Source organism: Bombus flavifrons, chromosome 5 (assembly GCF_040668555.2).
Source record: "Bombus flavifrons isolate JBK064 chromosome 5, iyBomFlav1_principal, whole genome shotgun sequence".
NCBI classification, from domain to species: Eukaryota; Metazoa; Arthropoda; class Insecta; order Hymenoptera; family Apidae; genus Bombus; species Bombus flavifrons.
Window position 1 is genome coordinate 3,478,104 of NC_138446.1, and position 17,494 is coordinate 3,495,597.

The 17,494-nt window shown below is 39.8% G+C and overlaps 2 protein-coding genes across 3 annotated transcripts in view; one reads left to right on the forward strand and one right to left on the reverse strand.

The window, feature by feature from the left end:
- Positions 1 to 17,494, forward strand: part of ND-B12 (NADH dehydrogenase [ubiquinone] 1 beta subcomplex subunit 3) — an 86,163-nt gene that overhangs the window by 67,734 nt on the left and 935 nt on the right. The gene's annotated exons all lie outside the window — the stretch shown is intronic.
- The window catches only part of LOC138179571 (carboxypeptidase N subunit 2), a 37,385-nt gene continuing 19,896 nt past the window's right edge, over positions 6 to 17,494 (reverse strand). Inside the window, exon 2 of the mRNA XM_069112485.1 lies at positions 6 to 10,443. Within this exon, the coding sequence (XP_068968586.1) occupies positions 8,546 to 10,411 (1,866 nt within the window). The 5' untranslated portion in view covers positions 10,412 to 10,443 and the 3' untranslated portion in view covers positions 6 to 8,545. The remainder of the gene's footprint in view (positions 10,444 to 17,494) is intronic.

Here is a 17,494-nt window from a genome sequence, read left to right on the forward strand (position 1 = left end):
TGTTTTTATTAATGCCTGACTAAAGACCATCCGGTATGCTACTTAAATCGAGAGAAAAAAGAAGAACTTACACTTGGGAACTTCCTGTGCATACCCAATAGTAAGATAGGGGTGGTAGAATTTATGGTCCACACGACGTGGTATTTTTAAATAGGATTTTATCCCTAAAGTAAATCTATTTGTACCGCGCATAAAAACCTTGCGACTACCCTTGTTTATTCAACAGAGTGCAACTCGATGTTCTTTACATTCGAGCTTCTAGATCTTCGAGAAAATAAGTTCTGAAAAATCTTTGATTCTTGGCTTTTATTTTAGTACGTTCAACATAAAATCAGAATAAGTAAACATTCGATAAAACGTAAAAATATCGTAATTAAACGTTACAAGATAAGCACATAGAGATATATAAAACACAGGATTGAGATATCTACACGTAATATTCCATACGTATACATACGTAATAAAACAACGCAAAATAAAAGGGAGTTAACAGGCATTTCATCTACATACCGGACAAATAGCACACATATTACTGAATATACAATATAACTTTATTAGATATCTTAAACATTTTTATTAGCAATGTATGAAATTTCTATATGGTTACTTAAAATATTTCGTGTATGTAAGTAAATCGTACATACATATTTACCCGTGAGTATGCATGTATATACGTACTACTATAATGGTAGTAGTATGTATATATTTTGTAATTTATATTATAATTAATTTATATATAATTATTAAGTGTATAAATTCGTAGCTCCACCGCGAAATTTAATGGAAATTTCGCGGAGAGTATTGAAACGGTACACAAGACGAGGGTTCGTTCTAGTAATGTTAGCTTTGTGATAAAAGTTGACTGGTCGTTAATCAAAAATTGAAAAAATCCTACGCACGGTCGTTTGTAGAAAATACGAATGTGCACGTATGCGATGCAGTATGTCTAAGTTATATTAAACGTTGGAAAAAATCAGTCGGTCGATTTAGTTTGTGTTCGAGATTTGCCATTTCTCGCTATACACCGCTCGACCTAAGAAAAAGGTGGCAGAAAGTTTTCGAAAGGACTATTAAATTCGGAGATCTATCGCGTCAAGGAAGAATAATAGTTCAACGCGATATTCTCGCGGAAATGACCAATTCCATGCTCAGCGATTTTACGGAAAAATTCTGCGAATCAGCGAAATGCAAAAATCACCGACTTCGTGTCGATATTTTCAATTTTCGTCTCTATGTTTGACGAGAAAGAAAAGAAAAGGAGAGAACAGAATAACAGACGAAAGGGAACAAGAATAACGGAAGCGAGAAGAAAAGGCGAAGCTAGAGGCTGTACATAAAGAACAGCTATGAACTCTATGAACACACGAAACTATTATACTAATATTTACAGGAAAAATTCACGTAGGTACAGGCGGTACATTCACGACGAAACAAGTTACACTAGTTTTCTCTTTGATTTTCGCAGCACAATCAGGATACAAATGATCACGGCCCTCGTGCACAATTAAATTAATATTATTCGTGATATTTTACAAGTTGCAAATTATAAGTTATCAGCATTAATAAATTGTCCTGTAATAGAAACGAGTTTAGTAATGAGCAAGAAAAAATGTGGGCCGCGGATATTTATGCAAATTCATATTTTTATTAACACAACTAAAGAATTACTAAATATGATAACGAGTGTTGCACCTTGAATATTTCATTTACTTTCGCATATTATGCGCATTCCGTGTTTCTTTGCACTTTTAATTTTCCCATATATACATAAAAATCCGCAGTCTACTAATGAGATAAATAAAATTCTACAAGTAAGTTTAGCAATTAACAAGTAAAATTATAAAACAAACGTCTATATCCTATAACTTGTAACTTGTTAATTCATTAATATTATTAGTTGGTAAATAATTGTGCAAGGGGGCCCAGGAAACAGATCAGATAGGGGACGAAGAAAAGGTAAAAATGGCATAAACAGTGGACGCATTCGTAAGCCGGTTTCATAAACGTACGTAATATACCCAAATTGCATGTAACGAAGTAATTATATATACGAACGGTGTCTTAGACGCTCGAGGAAAATGAAACGTCCGCGTCGATATTGTCTTAACTCTAATCTTAAGTAGTCTACAGGTTACTATAGCTCCATTAAACGTCAGATACATGAATACGCGGCTGAACTAGACAGGTGTCCTAGTGTTTGAGAAAGTATCCTTCGAATATACTGTTCGACTGAATCTCGAGTGTAAATAGAGAATTGCTGTAATCGGGATAAATTGCTTTTGCGTTGTTATTCGGGGATTAATATAATAAATCAGCATTAATTTGCTCCGAATCGCGAGGTATCTCGTACTTCATAAACTGACAGCAGATTACGATACAGTTATCTCAAATTCACACTTATTCTCTGGGGAATGTTGGAAATTTAATCGCATGCGATATCGTCATTTGTAGAGCGGCAATCTACTTATTTTTTTGAAAGCTGAATACGTTGACAAGTGAAAAGAATTTCAAATATACAAACATACTTCAATAATATTTATAGAAGGATGCAGTGATCTTCATTTTCAATATCTATAATCGCCAATTTCCCAAAGATAAAATTTTTCAAAATTTCTATAATTCGTCTAGCTGGCAATGTTTCAAGTTCAAGTATGTATTTGTATAATTAAGTTAATATCGCAGATAGGCAATATTCTGAACGAAGTATAAAATATTGCACGTCACTGATATATTCGACAGACTTTTCTCAAACACAGCAAGAAACCCAGGCGACACCGTCGCATTAGCATCGATGAAGACTCGAGTGAACGAGGGACCAGCACTCGAGCGATCGAGCGACGACGCCCGGTCATCATCATCTTCATCGTGATATGCGGCACGCTGTCGCGCTTTGGTTCGTTACGAAGCAGCGGAAGCTGCGTTCGAGAGAATCCCGAAATCGTTTAACAACTGTATTTTCTCGCATCGTTGTTATGAAACCGGCGGAGATATTATCGTAGACAGACAGATGGACAAAGTTCAAGAGACAGACAAGATAAAAGGAGCCGGGAGTAATGAACAGCAAAAAACAACGGACACTGAAGACGGACGTTTACGCGTCTGAGGAACGTGATGTGCATTCGACGTTGCGCAGCTCTTGTCTCTATGTACATACAAAAATAGCCGTCGATGGGGCGCGCCTCGAACGCATCGAGATCCCCGTGACACGAAACCGGAAAGGAAAAAAGGTGAGGGAGAAGAGAGGAAGAGAGAGAGGGAGAAAGGAAAAAACAGAAAAAGGAACACCGTGAAGAACGAAGAAGGAACAGAGGTAGGCCGTTTTTTGGTTTCTTCTCGCGCGACCTACCGGCTCTCCGTCTGCTCGAGCACAGCTTCCCTCTTTTTCATCTTTCTCTTCTTCGTTCCTTGGGCGAAATCCGTGTAACATGACTAACTACCATGACTAACGAGTCGGGCGAAATGCCACCGTGGAATCTTGGCTAACCGACCGGGAAAGTGGGTCCAATGAAATGCTCTCAAATCTAATATTTTGGCCTGTCAGAGGGTGGTCCGATGACTCGCTTTTTCTTTTCTCCCCGTTCGTTCTTTTCATTTTCAGTTTCCCTTTCTCTTCGTTTTTTTCTCTGATTGCTCTTTAATCTAGGTTTCCTTCGGTCGAAACTTCCCTTCTACTGGGCTCATTTTCTTTGCCCTGCTTTAGTCGTGCCTTCGAATGCTCGCTTAATCCGAATCGAATTAATCTGGGTGTAGCAGGCTGGTCGAAATGGGACTAAGTTATGTATCACGTGGTGTAATCGGTTTAGGCGTATGCATGAAATTTATTTATAGTCATTAAGAACGTGGAAATATTACTTGTATCAGGATTGTTTGATTTAGGGAATAGTACAATATTAGATATCTTTGTTAAATATTCTCATTTTTCTTACATTATTCTTATAACATTTCGATTAAATGTAAATTAACTATGTTTATAACTGCATGATATTGATCGAATTTCCTCGTTAAAACAACCATTTAATGCAAACATTTAAATCACCCAATCTGTATGTTCAACTTCCAACTTAAATTCCCTTGAAGTACTTTTACACGATCATACACAATGAACTTGGCAATGTCAGACGTCTATAATTTTACATGCAGATTATAGAACTCCGGACAGCTCGGGAAGTTTGATTCTATTGTCGTTGATCGGCGGAAAATGAAACGGGAATTGAAAAATCGCCGCGTTATCAAATCGCCTCTATACCCGGCGGATCTATTCTTGCGAGTAAGTTTCCGGCCTGGCCGTGACAATCGGTTGCGAACTTCGCTGTCGAAACTTGGAAAGTTTTCTGAAAGTGATGGACGGTCGGACGATAGTCCATGAACGGGAGAACCACGGCTTCTGGGTCAGTGGGACCGTAGCTGTTTTCTGTTTTCACTGTTTTCACCCTCGATTCGAGTCGACTGCCGAGGGATCGGCTGCTTCGGGGAAAATTAATTTTTCACAGCTGTCTGCCAGCCGATCACCGAGGGGCGCGGAAGTAATACGCGAAAGGGATCGTCGGATGTATTCTGACCGCTTTCACCAGCGCGTCAGGATCGCGTTCTTACAGGTGGCACGAATATTTCATTTGGCTGTGCTTAGCCATTTCCGATTCTTTATGTAGCCTGCTAGCTATCGGGACGATTCGATCGCGGCGTAAATTAAGCGGTCGAGCGTCGGGGGAACTGTTCAAATTCGGCCGCCCCGGTTGGATTCGCTCCGTAAATTCTATTTGAGCCCCTTTTCCGGATTGCGTTTCGTTCATTTGTACATCTTTGACATTGTGGGATGTCCCAGTATGTGTGTTTTTTTTTTTTTGCAAACCGATATTCATTGTGTGAGTAGAAATAAGAAAAGGTCCTGTATAAACGTAGCTTCTCGTAATAAACGTTCAATTTGGATTTTTGTATTCTAAAAATTTATCAATTGGAATTTTATTAATACTTCTATTTAAAACGGAAGATAACTGTGAGTGAAAATAAGAAAAAAATCGTCGTACAAATGGCCTTATAAACCATTTATCGGCAAGTTTGATTAGAATTTATAGATTTTGAAAATTTATTTAGTAGAATTTCATTGAAATTTCTTCTTACTTTTACTCACAGAATATATTAATACCATTTTATGGGAGAAACCTAGAACACACGGTATAAATACATAGTATAAAGTCAAAGCTTTGTAGTGAACTTCACTGGAATACGGTTATTATTTATCGTTGGCAGTTCTTTTGCTTTTGGATTCCGTTTCGTATCCTGGTGTGTCAGGGTTTTCAAGTTTTATGCGAGTTTATTTTATACGGAGGTTATTCCATCGAGAATTTAACTCTCGATCGATGGACTCTATACGGGTCTGATAAAAATCGTTTTCACTACTTACGGACCCCTTGAAATCAGGTTTTAAGGAAAGCGTGAGATATTGGTTTACATTGCGCCCTGAGAGGTTTAAGGATAAATGTATCGCGAAAAAGGAGAATGACGATCGTAGATATTTTTCACAAAATAATAAGCCTATGGTAAATTGTTATTACCAAAACAACTTCTGTATCGATCCTATAAACGTAAATATGGCTTAACCGCTATAGCCTTCCACGAAATGATACACACGCGATTTTAAATAATAAATTCATATATTTACGTTTGCATACTAATACTTGGATTATTTCACTAAATTATTGTAAAGTTATAGTTTTGACAAGAAGGTGTAATTAAATATAAAACGAATTAACTTTTAAGTTTCAACAATCGAATTTTATCTATTTTGTTAAAATCGAATGATATTTCATTTTTCTCACAAGGCATCTTAAATTCTTAAGTAATTGAATTTATGTATGTATTATTAAAATAAAGTTATTCTTAAATAAAACTTAATTAACTCGAAACAGTCGATTTAATCTACCATCTATTTAATCCTGATATTTAGATAGAAGATAAACATAATAAAAAATCGACTAAGCCAATCGGACGTGACATTCTAAGAGAATAATACCGTTCGCTCTGACCTCGTTCCGCGAATCGAGGCGCTATTATTCCGGCAAATTCACGATGGAATTGTTATTCCCGAAATCTTACAGCAATCCGAGGTTTTCGAGCGAGCGAACGAAGGCTCGGGCGAAGGTTTACCGTGGCGAATTGAATATTTAACTTTCGACCTTCTCCTTCGAGGAGCCATCGCACTTGGAGACTTTAATCAGCAGGAATTCGATATTCCATTAAATTTCTAGACGCGTTGCGTTTCGAGGACGCGCACAACGACGGCAATACGCATACGGCCGAGTTATCCAGATCATCGTACTAACGGAGTCCGCGTATTAATCCTTGCGACACATTACGTGTCACGAATTACGATTTTCTGGGTGCACAATGTACATTTATGTAAATAAAAAATATATTTCCCTCCATAAGTTGCTGGACACTTAATAAATTTAGGATAATTTCAATAGTTTAAACGAATTTACATTTGAAATTGATTGCTTTTTAACTTAGATATCTTCTGCCAATTTCTTTTTTGTTTTACATATTTTATATTTTTTAGGTCTAAATTAAATATAGTAATTAACCTGTGATAATAAACGATGCAGGATGAATAAATAAAATCTACTACAATTATTATTATAGGTCCAGTTACTTACGATTGAAAGCATACTCGTACACATTGATACACGAATTCGAAAGTTCGATCGATGCTTCGTGATGGATACGTACGCATGTTCTTGTTGATGCATCAAGTATATTTTTTTTCTCGTATTCAAAACGTAACATCTTTTCCAAACTTAACATCATAAATTAATAAATAAATATATATATATCATTTATATATATCATCACTATATATATATATATATATATATATATATATATATATATATATATATAGTACGCTTAAGTCTGTATAAACGTGAAATTCTCGTGTCTAAATATACCTCGGTGCGATCGTAATGTGTTTCCTAACGGTAAAGGTCGCGTCTATTATTGCTTCAATTTACAATGTTCATCTGAAAACGGCCCTCTTCACTCGACTTCAGCGGGTTCAAGCGGAAAGGAAAAAGGAACCGTCCAGTTTTTACGAATTCTAACATTGTGTCTTTTGCTCCCTTCGGTGTATGTTTTAATGTGTGGTTATGCTTCGCGTGTGTGTTCGTTAATACACGTATCTGTAAGTGTGTGTATACGCCTTATACAAAGATATAAAGACAGATAAGAGAAAGATAAAGAAACAGCGAACGAAAGGATGAAGGAACGCGAATTTAACAACACCCAGCGATCCTTCATTCTTTCAACTCGTTTCTTGCTTATGTAAATCGCTTGTGCTTGAGGTAGCCGACCGTCTCGCAAAAATCTTGTCAATGTTCCTCTAAAGGACGCGGACAGTTGTTCGAACGGTGAATCGACAAAGGGAAACGTGGACGAAGATAGACAGACAGTTGAAGGAATGACGAACGAACAAAGAGGGGAAAAGCGAAATTAGGGTTCAGAAAGGGACAGACAGATACACGTTTGGTGAAGACGCGAGTGAGAGAGGAAGAGTAATCTTGGGATGCTAGTCTAGGGAGGGTTTAAACGGACTAACGAGACGCTGCTTTGATTTGATTTGTCACTACGTTTAAATGCGAAATGAACGCCCGCCTCGGAACACGGCGCCCAGCATTTGCACTGAACCAACGGAATCCGACGCAATCCGTGAAAATAAATACGTTCCCGTAGCCTCCCTATTCCCAGTCCCTGTGTAATACAACGGTGGCCACGTTTATGCGCCGTACAATTTACATTCCGAGTCAGATTGCGTTCCCCCAGCGAAAATGCATTCTGCTGTTCTCCAGCGGCGCGACTATCTCTCGGAAGACATTTCATTTTCAGCTCGTCCACCACGAGTCTAGTCCACCATCTGTCCCCGTTTCTGCGCGATGGACGATGGAATGCTATTCTCTTGATGATGCTGAAGATCCTATGGTGGGCATAGTATATCCGTAGTCGAATAATTTCAACCGATCTACCATCCGCGAGCAACGCGTTAAATTTCATCGGACAGAGAGAAGGATCAGACAGAGAGAAAGAGAGAGAGAGAGAGAGAGAAAGAGAGAGTATGCCACGACTCCATGCATACCTCTTATGGACGACAGAATCGATACTTTCGGTGAAGGAAGGATTACCGTATCACGTTTGATCTTGGCCAATCAGTCAGAATAGATCCAGCCCTATTAAGGTCTTGTCCAAAGCACCCTCCTCCCTCCCTCTGTTCTCTGCTAGCTCGCAACAACGATAGATCTAGCGCGCGAGACTGTCGCTACTGGAATTTCTTCCGTAATCCCCCGGACGTGACCGAAGTACAAGACGAAACTAGCACGCGTCACTAGGTAATCCATTTCCTCTATGAATCTTCTCCGTGGGATTCGGAAAGTATCTTCTCCCTGAACGAAGAGCTAGCGGCTCGGTTTCTTCGTGTTACGGATCTCGGTAATCTCCAGAGGGTTGAGAACCATCTTTGTTCTCACAGATCGGGCAGCGTTAAGACGCTGCCGTTCTCTCAAACGAACACCACGTGAGGTTTTTGAGGAAGCGGCGGTTCGTAATCGTAATCGTACTCGTAGTCATAACCGTAGTCCAGTCGGTGAACGTTCGATCTGGGAGCCGCGGGGCTCTGCATGCGATAAAGCGACAGCACTTCCGGTGGTTCGTCGCGAAGATCGGTAACGTCAGCCACCGCGTATACGCCCTCTTCCGCCTGCCTGGTAAACGTCGGATCGGTGCCAGTATCGCGACGATTAGTCGTCGGTCTGGTGTACCTAGGCGTCTCGTAGATGTTCGTATCCTGCGGTTGCGGGCTTCTTTGTCCCGGCTTCCCGCGTGGTGTATCGTACGGGGTGTCCTCGTTCCGAGCCAACAGCCGTCTGCTGTACGATTCCGCATTCTTGTCTAGTTCGTCGTTGTTCCTGCCCACGTAGACAAGGAATTCCGGTCGATTGGGCGCCGCGTACGCCAGACGTTTCTTCCTCTTGGACCGCGTCACATGCGCTATCAGCGCCATAATGGTCGCCGTCGCGGCTACACAACCGGCTACTGACAACGACAGATAGAGAGGATTGAGCCGACACCGCAACGAACCCTCCGACAGAGCGATTAGGGCTTTCCCGGCGAATTCCTCGTCGGTACAGATGATATCGTGGGTATCTAACTCGAGCCTCGACTCGTTCCGCCGCTCTTCCGCTCTGATAACGTTCCACAGCCAGTGCACAGAGCAATTGCAGACCAGGGGATTGCCACCGACGCGAAGAGACGACAGGCCGTCCACAGGGAATTGCGTGGGCTGCAGGGTCGACAGGCTGCATCGACGTAGAGAGACCCATTTCAGATATCTGGCGCTATAGAGAACCCTTGCTGGCAGCTCTTTCAAACCTCGATTACCATCCAACGAGATTCGTTCCAGGTTCACATTGTCAGCGAACGCTCGCGCGTGCACGCTAATGATCGTGCAATCGTTCAGCTCCAGACTTCTTAGCTCAAATAGATTGCGAAATCCACCGGCTTCTAATGTACCTAGCGGATTACGACTAAGAATCAGGTTCGATAAAACGTTCAGCCTAGCCAGTGCGGACGTGGGTACGGATGTCAGATTGTTTCCGGACAGATCTAGGTGCAGTAGGTCAGGTAGTCGGTCGAACGCGTCGTCAGCGATATTCCTGATAACGTTGTTCGCCAGGTTTAACGATACTAATAAGGGCAACGACGGCAACGAGTCCCTGTCAAGCTCCTGGATCAAATTGTCGGATAGGTCGACGTTCTCCAAGCTCGGAGCCAGAGCTAAATTGTCGGTGGGGATTTCTAACAGAAAGTTACCGTGTAAGATCAACGTGCGGATTTTGTGCAGATTCTTTAATAATCCTTCTGGCAAACTGGTGATCGAGTTGTCGCTTAGATTCAAGATTTCTAGTTCACTGGTGGTTTTGAACGCTTGCTCGTCCATGTCGGAGATATTATTGCTGGCTAGGTTTAATTCCTTTAAAGAGTCTAAACCTTGCAAGGAATTCTTGGCCAAGGCTCTGACGGCGTTACTGCTTACGTTCAATGTGACCAGATTCTTTTGGAAGACGAAATTGTCCGAGCCCAACGTGTGGATAGCGTTCGACGTGAGATCAAGCGTTTCCAGGTTACCGTAGAAACCGAACGACAGGTGAATATTGCCGACACGATTGTTGGACAGATCCAAGTGTCTGATCTCTGGGTTCAATTGGATCGGAACGACTTCGAGGCTCGCGTAAGCACAGGACGCGTGCAAGCTCTCGTCGTCGCAATGGCATTGCGTTGGACAAAGACCGTTTGCCATCACTGACATCGCGACGGCCAACGCTATCGCGGTTGGCAGCGTCGTCGTCGACGGTCCACGTGATGCCATTCCATATGAACTCCTCCTCGACTGGAACTGCCCTGTAACATTGTAATAAAACAATGATATAGTAAATAAATCAACAAAATAAAATTCAAGTAGACGTAGATAATAAATTCAAAGTAAATTCTTTAGTAAAAGTAAAGTCGTTTCTACTACTATATAGTAGTAATTTATTTCGACGTTTTTGCAAAAAAATGGCCTTGTTTCTACACTTATCTTCTGTATCTTACATTCCCCCTGTTTTCTACCGAACCTAAAATTTAAACTGCTAATTAATGTATAAAATATAAATTCTATATAATCGCGGTAACGTCGGATTGCTAATAAAAGAAAAAAAATTCACTTTAAAATATCTTTGGCTCAATCAAGCCCTAACATGTTTGTATGTAATTGAAACGAGTGTTTGTCGAGGCTGCCATTGTCCGCTGGCAAAGCACAGAGACGTAAAACTCGGCTGAACTTGTAATCACGGTAGACATCGTAAATTCGAAACGAGTCATTATTTTTCTTTCATGATTACTGGGGAAACAACCCAACGCGAAGGACTTTTCCATTCAATAATTTCCACGTAATTTCATTAAGTAGTTACTAAAAAGGGCTATATTTTCAACCAATTAATGAGATAAAATCAATCTGAATATAAATATTTTTCAAAGACCCCTTAAAGGAGATATAAAGCGAATGACTGATAGAAAATTATTAGCAAATTTTAAATATTAAAGATATTAAACATTTACAAATTTCTATAATTTTGTTATTCAGTTATTTTGTAAGAAATAATTCAGCAGAATTTTAGTCGTTGACCCTATTTTAGACGCGTTATCTGCAACAGCTTTCATTAATAATCAGGAGAGAGTCTTGTAACGAATTAAACAAAGCTGCCAGCAAATTCTAGTAACAGCTGGATATGTTAAAAGAATAAGACTTGTTAAAATACATGGTGGTCATTTGGAACACCTGCTGCCACAGATAAGCGAACGCGAGTTACTGGAAAGCAAAAATGATAGTTTTCAAGTGCCAGATACAATTTCCAAATGAGTCTCACATATTATGTTGCAGCTTGTAGACTGTAACGTAACTACCCCATTTGAAATGAATATTCAGAGAAACATGGAAAAGAATCTCATACAAATGGTAATATCAAAATAAACGCCTGCAATTTACGAAACAATGAAGGTTTAATTAGGGAATGTTATCGTATAATGTATCTATATAGGTGTGAAATGAAAAAGGAAAAGAAAATAATGCAAAAAATGTTATTCTTGCCAAAAATCGTGTTAAAAGCTTTGTGAATTTTTCTTTTATTTATAATATCATTTTATTAAAAACATCTACATTAACGGAGTGTTTATATATAGAAAACAGTTCATGACACTGCGTGGGATTGACAACGCGTGTAGCCGACAGTTTTACAGATCTGATGCCGGAGAACATTTTACACAAAACTGACTGCGTTTAATACAGAAAAAAATACACAAATAAATGAAAATAAAAAAGGAACTGAATAATTTCTTGTATTTTTAATCATTTTAAATCGGTGTTTTAAATATATCTAACGTTGTTTTGTCCTTACTTTCAGCGATATGCTGCGCGAGAGAAAATTATGCTCTTTGTAAGATGAAGAGATCGTGCTTCGTTCCAGCGCTGATTCAAATTACCCGAGATACGGTTCACAAATTACAGGCGCAAATTCTAAGAAAAGTAATAGAAATCCAGCTTATGTATATACAGAGAGAAAGAGAGAGAGAAAGAGAGATGGAGTGAGAGTGTGTATGTGTGTGTGTGTGTGATAGAGAGCGTACAAACGCAGTCATGGTACTGTAATAAAATAGGTAGTACCGTAACGTAAACGAAGGAAAATGGGATCGGCACAACGGTATCTTAATATTGATTACCATCAGCAAATCAATATCATGGTATGCACGTTTATAGAGTTATTAAATTATATATAAGTACACATTCGACTTTTGCTCATAAATTTCTCATTCTCATTGCCATTCCGTGTATTTCCCCCACTGCGCTGCCATCAACGAGATAATAGCGTCCAGAGACACTTAAACAGCTTGACCAACTACATGAAAAAAAGGGAAAAAATAGCACGAGTACTACAGGCCGGTTATAACCAACGCCTCCGCCATTTTATCCATTCGAAGCACGTCGAGCATTCTCAATATGCTAAACATCGAATCAATTTTCCTTTTTTTTTTATCCACCAACGATCGAATCGCGCCTATTGGAAACAGTCCACGTAGAAACTGGCTGGCCTGTCTCTCCCTTTATAAAATGAATTCAACAACATGTCATTGGTCCAATGCCAGAAGGCCAGCTCACCACACGTATACATAGTCGCATACGGGAACTAAAAGAACCTTAGAATCGTACCCTAAGTCCGCGAAAGTTTCGAGTTACGCGACCACTCAACTTTCTATAGCCATAGTCGCCGTTTTCCTATACTTTCCCTCGGATAAAGACGTTTTCCCACGATTGCTTATGTTTGAATCGCAACTCGCTAACTTCCGTCCCATCCCCAGCAACGTCCACCTTCCAACGTGATTGTCGTTCTTTGCTATTGTGTAATAGGAACGTTGTCTACCATACCGCAAGAGCCAGTGCTTTAATATCGAATAGAGACCTATAACCTTTAATGGTTGCGCGTAAGTTGTTGGACTTAAAATAACCTTTCCTCCTTTCGTTATTGCATACTGGTCCGCAATATAATACATACACGCAGGCTGTGGAAGAGCGGCTCTTCCGGTTGGCGCGCTCGCTGGTTGGCCGTTGTAATTATGTAAACGATATTCCCCGACCGGAGGCGTTGGGACCGGGCTAAATAGTTTCGCGAAATAAAAAGCCCCGGTCCACGGGCGAGGCTTTGTAGCGGGCGAACAAGCCGCGAAAGCGTAACCACCCTTCACGTTCCAACGGTTCGCCGCAACAAACTCGATGCAACGAGTTTATTTACGGACACCTGCATGTTCAATTCGTGTTCAGATTTTGCCCGTCCACCGTTGCGTCCGGCTACTCCGTCGTGTATAATACATCGTACACGTGTGTGTATGTATGTACATATGTATGTTGGTATTTACGCAGAATAGCGAAGCATTTGTGTGTTAACTTTTTTCCATGCACTGCAGAATAAATAACATTAGTCCCTCGTGGGGAATACGGCGCGAAAGGAACAATGATAAGCAGCGAGGAATAGTTTCAAAAGCGAATCGCGTGAGCCTCGTTGCCGCGGCCGCTTCGAAAATTAACAAGCCGATAAAAACTTTATTCGACCGGTCGTTTTTATTATCTCGACGGTGTGTGAACGCGCGCGTGTACATGGCGAATACAGAGCTGTAAAGTTGATCGTTCGAGTACTCATCATCGGGAATAACTGGGAAAACCGAACGCGAAATTTGCTCGAATTGCTCGGCCAGTTTTTTCTTTTTCTTTCTTTCAGAGGTAGCCTTTTAGCGATAGAACGGTTTGAGTTTCCTCGAGGACGCGCGTTTAAGCGGGTTCTTCTGACAGTGTCTCTGAATATTTCTCGAGTCGCGATTCGCTTTTGATCAAGTTAACCTGCGGTCACCGGCATTTACATTTACGTTGAAAACATTTTTAACGCTAGAATAAACATGCTCTAATGTGTACTTTAACCGCGGGAACTATAGAAAACACTTTGCGACTGAGAAGTTAGAAAGTCAAGGATTAAATTAAAAATGAAAAGCGTGGTGTATACGAAAACGAAAGAAGCACCAAAATTGTGGAAGCTTTGTGGTGGTAATGTGTTACGTGTTTGAATTTCGAGAAGTTATCGATGTAAGTTCGGCGCTGAGAAATAATGGTGATCAGCAGATGTCAGAGACGCCTGACGCCTAATCGAGCCAACGAGCAGCTTTTAATCTGAATTTTGCTGGTAGAACGCTTTTAATTTGATTACGAACGCTTGAGAGTGATAAATAGTTATGGAACGAGATAACTACGGAAATTGCACGAGAATTATTGAATATTTACTTTCCAAGACCGAATTCGCTGGATGCTGGGAAACAACGATGATCTAAAACTAATTATGCGAGTTTAATTAAATCAATGAACGTCTATTTGTACATTTATATCTTTATTATGCTTGCGGTTAAACAGTAAATCGAAATAAATAGAAATATTTATTCATTCCGATCAATTTTCTTTTATAGAATGAGATATTTATTGTTCGTATAATTATAATAAATTTTTTAACTTTTTAAATCAATTTTCTAAACTAGGAAAATGCTTAATCTTTTTTCCACGATGTCTATTTTAAAGATAGTTGGAAATATACACAAACTGGTTGTTTTGCATCCATTGTAAATCTTCTTATTGTTAGTAATATCGCAAAGGTTTCTAACTTTGAAGTTACTTCAACCCAGCCTACAACTTCAAGTCCAGAGCCATTTCATTGATTCGATGAATATTTTCTGACTAGTCTTCTACCGACTCTTCAGAAGTAGAGAATTGCCGTTATTTTTAACTTACAATGTAGAGTCGCATAATAAACTACAATAATGACGGAATAATGGAACCAAGTACTCTGAAAACAAAGTTTAGTAGAGTATGTGAAATATTGAATTATCATCGTAAATATATGAATATATTTTGAACTTATTAATGCATCAAACGAATTCTGTGTATATTTTATCTACAGTTTCGAAACATTATCGTTTATTTCAGTAAAATACGATTTCAGTAAAATAAAATTATACTCTTCCCAAGTAGACCATATGCATTAATGCAATTTGCGATTAAACATTTTCTTTCCTCATCGTGAAAATGTATCAAAATCATAATATGTGAATACGTCAGAATCACAGTGCGACAAAGTAAAAGTTGTACAGTGTCTAGATACTAAAGTTATTAAAATTACGAATTATAATATCATTACCATAATATCGAATCCCAAAACCTCGAAAGCTGATCGAGGCGTTTAAAATGGACCAAAGGAATCCATTCCTACGGAATCTGATTCAACATTTACATCGAAACGATCAGCCCCCCAGCATTGACCCATTGAATAAATAAAAAAAGAAAAGAAAAAAGACTAGAGAGGCCAACACAAAGATCTAACCACGGGCGTTCAAACACTTTGATTCACTCGGCGTTGCAGGATGGCGCGGACAAAAGGAATCGCGTTTCACAAAAGGAGCATTTCGTAGGGACGCGGTCGCGAGATCACCGTCGGCGACACCACCACGAAACATTAACGCGTGGCCATAGTCGATAATTTCAATTCCGTAACTAGTCCCCTGGCAAGTGGTCCAACCGGCGAATCCGAAAACGTCTCGTTTCGGTAAGTGCTGGCCGTGCCAATAATTTTTCACGTCCCCTTTTCTGCGCCCTGCACCCCCTTTCTCTCTAACCCGGAATAACAAATGGCGCTGATCTCGCTGTCATGTATAATGCACAGATTTACAGCATTCCGCTATCTGACAGAGCTATATATCCCCCGTTCTCTGTTTCTGCTCCCTCTCCCAGCACCCGCGACCTCGCGGCAGCAAAAAAAAAGAAAGAAAAAAAAAACAAAAGAGAAAGAAAGAAAAAAGAATAGGGAAAAAAGAAGAGAGAACAAAAATATAACAGGGGTGAACGTTAACATCCGCAGTATGTAATATCCCGTATGGCAGGTCGAGCGTTATTTTCTCCGGGAAATCAGTCGCTGGTTTTTTCCCTTTCTCCTCTTTTTCGTTCTCGTCCTAGCTATCGAGTCGTAGCTGGACCAGACAGCGGATTTTCCACGAAGCGAGGATGTCTTCGCAGGGGATGAAGGAAGACGACGAAAGTCGTGAAGACGAGGGTGAAACCGATGGGTGCCCGCGAAGCCCGGATCAAGGGGAGCGTGATTACCTCGAAATTCGGGCTTTCTGGCCATCGCTATAAGTGACATCAGTCTGATAAACAACACTTGTCTACGAGCAGAGGACGATAAGGGTGAAGGGCTGCTGTATTAGCCGAAACGATCCTTGCCTGGGGAAAATATTTGTGTTGGTCGCTTCCGTGAAATTAGGTCCGTATTACATGGCTTTCAACGACGGGGTAGGTACCTCCTTATAGCATTTTATTGCTTCGTTCGATTAGTTTATTTTAGTTGTTGCTCTCTGAGATACCTTTAAACGCGTTCTGTTGTGTTCTATGAGATCTAATTACTGCGTTTAGATTAATTTACTAGACTAAGGATGTTTATGCATTTATGGAAAATTTATGGAAAAGTACGAGAATGCATCGAATGTACATAATATGCAAAAATATATAACACGTGTAGAATAAAAAAGTTGTTATAATATCGAGTGAGTGCACTAAATCCCTATTGAAATTACGCTTATTTAGTTACGTTTATAAAAATATGATATTGCCTAAACATCCACAGTACGAATATAATTTATATACTTAAAACGTTATCTTATATTACGCTACATCATTATGAGTTTCAATTTCTTATTTGTAAATCAAGCTATGTATATCAAGTCGAACGTCACACTTATTTTAGGGGAATAAGCGAAGTATTTCTTTCCATTAATGTTGCTAAAGGAGTACGTTAATAACAAGTTTAATTACAACGACTCTACTGGGCGCGCTATTTGCCAAAGATAAGACCTTTCTTGAGCAAGTTTTGCAAAAAGACTGGACCGTTACTGTACCGAGACCTGAGTGGCGAAACTTAGTTGTTACAGTTGTCGAGTTCGCATGATACAATTCGTAACTTCGGGCAAACATCAGATTGCTTAGAATAGCTTATAAAACTTGGCTCCACCGTGGAGACGCACGATAGTTTTGGCACATTTACGTGGTTTAACAACATCTTGAGACTGTATCTTAATAAGATCCTCCTACATTTAAAAACACAACTGCCAGTCTCTATTTTACGATTTAAAAAGTGGTTTATATTATTTGATTCGATTTGACCAAGTTTTGTTTTCAATACGTTTAGTATTGCGTGGGGTGTACATATATAGGCCACGCTGAACTTTCGATTCAAACCACCGATGTTTTCAGCGCATGTAAACCAAGTGATAGAGTGATAGATTACCATTAGCGGTGCAGGTAGCTTGAGCTAAAAATCGGATGAAAATAGCG